General features: G+C 45.8%; 1 protein-coding gene across 1 annotated transcript in view; it reads left to right on the forward strand.

Moving 5' to 3' along the window:
* Positions 1-2,466, forward strand: part of exoc6b (exocyst complex component 6B) — an 85,892-nt gene extending 83,426 nt beyond the window's left edge. Inside the window, exon 22 of the mRNA XM_076289082.1 lies at positions 632-2,466. Coding sequence (XP_076145197.1) covers positions 632-758 — 127 coding nt within the window. The 3' untranslated portion in view covers positions 759-2,466. The remainder of the gene's footprint in view (positions 1-631) is intronic.
* Positions 2,467-4,128: the final 1,662 nt, after the last annotated feature.

Consider the following 4,128-nt stretch of genomic DNA (forward strand, 5'->3'; position numbering starts at 1 on the left):
CAGCCACTGCTGGGGTGGTCTCGTCGCGCTTCGTCCTGTCTCGGCTACCGCCCACCCCCCCCCCCTCCCCCTTACGCACGCCCACCCACAAGCATGGGAGTGCTATCCCCACCCCAACACACACCCCACCCCACCCCCCAGCTGCAGCCAGACTGTTGTCCCATCATGTGAGCAGCGAGAGTGACCGAGGGACACTGGCGTCACCAGACCCCGCGGTCATGAGCTTGGGTCAGACTCCATGGGACCTCCCCAGAACAGTGCTCTGCCCCCCCCCCACCCCCCCCCCCCAGACATGGGGCAACCCCACTGGGCTCAGGCGCCACCAGCTGTGCTCACTGGACGGGTCGCCGCCCTGCCGGCCTACTTTGTCTGTGCTCGTCTGTGTGTGTGTTGCATTGTGTTTGAGATAATGAATTGTCATATGCATATACGTGTATGTGTGTGTGTGTGTGTGTGTGTGTGTGTGTGTGTGTGTGTGTGTGTGTGTGTGTGTGTGTGTGTGTGTGTGTGTGTGTGTGTGTGTGTGTGTGTGTGTGTGTGTGTGTGTGTGTGTGTGTGTGTGTGTGTGTGTGTGTGTGTGTGTGTGTGTGTGTATGTTTGTGTTCATGTCCAATTCTTCCCTCCCATGCAGAATGAAGGACACCAGCCGGAAGAACAACATGTTCTCGCAGTTCCGCAAGAACGAGCGCGACAAGCAGAAGCTCATCGACACTGTGGTCAAGCAGCTGAGGAACCTCATCTCCTCCCACCAGTCCTGAAGATGCAGTCCTCTCATTGGCAGCCGGGTGTCAGCTGACACACTCCAGTCCTCACCTCATTGGTCACCTCTGCCATCACAGTGAAGAAGCAGCATGTTTCCTCATCCCCACAACCTACCTAGTTGTGCCAGTCACACCACCATCACATCTACCCACCCTATGCATATATTTGCTTCATTCAGATGTGCCACCTGCCTCTCTTAAGCACGTTTGTCCTCACAAGTCTCCTGTCTTGTGACACGGGATGACTTTTCAACCCCCAACAAGAAGAGAGTTGCTCCTTCTCTTCTCCTGTCCTTTCCTCGGAGTTCCTGTCTTCCCATAGGATTTGTTACAAGCACAGGAAGGGGATATAGACACCGTTTCATTCCCTTCGCCTCAAACCAGAACAGACTGGTTCGGACGCAGGGTGCACAGTACCAGGTCACCCCAGCCACACAGAAGTGTTGTTCACAAGATGCTGGAAGACCTTTTTTTTTCACCCCATTGCGCATTCAAGTTTGCCGAGGTGGTACATTAGTTACTGATGCCTGTGTGTGTGTGTGCTTTCACAGCTGTTGAAAGACTTAAGTTTGTAAAAGGATCAAATGATTTTGACTGCTAGCCATTTTTTGTTGTCTCATAGCCTGTGGTCAGTGCACAGTTTTTTTTTTTTCTAACCTGATTGAACTGGAACACTCTCACTGATTGTATGCGCTAGCCAAGGTGACCATAGGAAGCTTTTTAGTAGGCCACAGACGGGGAAGGTAAATTGTTTGTCGGAGAATGAGAGTTGAATTTATGAAAAAAGAGGAGTGCCATAGCCTTAGTGTATGCCTTAAGCCTTTGGCATGCTTCTCATGCTTCTCCTTGTCTTACAGTTACGAATATAACCTGTATAACTCTATTGTATAGACACCTTTTAATATCGTTGTGAGACAGTTAGTGTAGGCACTGGATACAAAGGGTCTAGTCTTCCATAAATATAAGTGTGTGTGTGTGTGTGTGTGTGTGTGTGTGTGTGTGACAGAGGAGAGGAGTGACAGTTAAGCATTTGTACAAAACCTTCATTGTATGAATGATGGGTTCTTTTTGTCATTTTAAACTTTTCCTGTTTGATAGGTGCAATACAATATCCGAGTGTAAGAAAAGTGTATATGGCTGATCTGGGTCTGAGCCGACAAAATGGACTTGATGTGGTTGATTTAAATCTCATCAAACTGTTCCAGTTCAGTGTGGGTGCTTATTCGAGTGGTCACTCTGCACCCAAACAAAGGGATTCAGACTGGTTGAAAGATAGGGAAGAAAGGGAAGATGCTGTCCTTTCAGCTTTAAAGGGACACGATGCATCATGTTCAGATTTTATAGGAGAGAGAGAGTGTGTGTGTGTGTGTGTGTGTGTGCATGAATGCATGTGTGTGTTCATCCAACTGGAGTTCCGAGGAAAAGACACACTGTTGTGCTTGCGTGTATATGTTTGTGTGTATGTCAACATTTTGCTTCTTCTTTTGGGCCACAGTCCGAGTCGATGCCCAAGTGATACAGAGAGCTTGTTGCCACAAGAGCCCATTGGTTTGAAATGAAACTGTTTTGATGGGGTTCTCTGTCAACTGACACTGCTGCACTATACAGTTTTGTTATGTTAAACCACTAATGGATAATTTTGCAATACTAATAAAGCTTAAACAAATGGCCAAGAGCAATACTGAATAAATCAACCAAACTGAAACGCATCTTTGTTCGTTATTTAAATATGGGTTTTCAAAACACCTTTCCCTTCACTTATGCAATAGCTTTCGGGGAAAGGGGAGGTCAGATTGGCATACAGACCTACAGACTGACCTTGTGTATTTGGATGGATATTCATTTATAACTTTCCTCTGGCTGCTTGATATGGCCTGGGACCACCCACATTGGGTTCTGTGTTGTGTGAAGAGGTCTGTGGAGAGGTGCTGGAGGTGGGGGCAGGTGATGTGGAGAAGTGTGCGTAGGGGTCTCTGGATGCACCCCCCCCCCACATCCGCCCAATCTAGCTGCCCCCCGTTGTTTTGAGCAAGCAGTAGAAACGGAAGAACAGTTCTAGTTTTATATGTATCAGACTGCTACTTCCCTTTGCGGTTTTCACAATAGGCCATATACACATGACCTTACAACAATGGATATAGCTCTGTGTGTGTCGTCTGTGTCTGTGTCTGTGTCTGTGTCTGTGTCTGTGTCTGTGTCTGTGTGTGTGTGTGTGTGTGTGTGTGTGTGTGTGTGTGTGTGTGTGTGTGTGTGTGTGTGTGTGTGTGTGTGTGTGTGAGAGAGTGAGGACATCCGTGAGCTGTGACCAGACTACCACAAATGTTCTCTCTGTGCGCACTCTGACACCCTTGTCCTTGTTGAGAGGCAACACCGTGGCCTGCCTTGGGTGGTAAGAGCCTACATGTTTTGACTGGAGTGGGTACAACAATTCCCTTTTGGGTTTACTTGAGCGCGACTGGCTTCTCCCCCCCTCATTGGAGGTCAGGAAAACGGTTCTGCCAGCTTGGAAACAAATAAAGCCTTGCAATCCCCCAGACTCCTCTGCTCATTTCAGCGGATTCCTTGTTTCCACCTCTACCCTCTTTCCGTATTTCAATGAGACAAAAAATTCCTCCAGTTTAAAAAAAAAAGAGCTGTATTGTCATGACTATATGCAAATTTAAACCAAATATGTTGCCGTAAAAATACTAATACATCGGATCATGGGCAGGGCAGCCAATAGTGAGGAAAAACATTCTTTCCTCCATCATTACAAATATGGCTTCTCATCACTTGTGGGATGATGCATATTTTTCTTATAACTTTTTTTCTATTACTTTTTCATGTTCACTTCTCTGTGTAATGAGGTGCAATGCTCTATCAGTCAATTTAATAAGTGCCAAACAAATTCTTTGGCTTGGCTGAGACTGTCGCTCATCAAGGTGATTTTTAGTTTTTGATCCATCATGGTTAAGTAGCCTGCCACAGTGTACTTGGGTACATTATTTAGTGGTTTTGTTTGAGTTGTCCTCAAGAGAGTTGAGGTTTTTCCGCAGCTGTAATTTCAGTTCACTGCAAGTTTTTTTCCCCTCTGCAACAGATTTTTGTATATGACAGGATTGAAGGAAATGAAATGAAAATGAATGAAATTGCTGAAGCGTTTGATTGTTTTATCTCAATCAAAAATTATTTTATGCTTAGATGTATCCTACCCAAACGGACTACTTATCTAAATATATTCACGCTATCACTATATGCCAGAACGTGTATGAAGTTAGAAAAATCTTTTTGAAGTAAATCTAGCATGCTTCCAGGCATAAGTAAGTAAAGGAAGTAAACAAAAGCCTAAGAGGCCACTCAAAAGCCTTTTGAGAAATCGAAGTGATGC

This window comes from Alosa pseudoharengus, unplaced genomic scaffold, assembly GCF_046254945.1.
Source record: "Alosa pseudoharengus isolate Yale_2024_CS ecotype anadromous, Long Island Sound unplaced genomic scaffold, YU_APseudo_1.1 YU_APseudo_1.1_scf_17, whole genome shotgun sequence".
NCBI lineage: Eukaryota > Metazoa > Chordata > Actinopteri > Clupeiformes > Clupeidae > Alosa > Alosa pseudoharengus.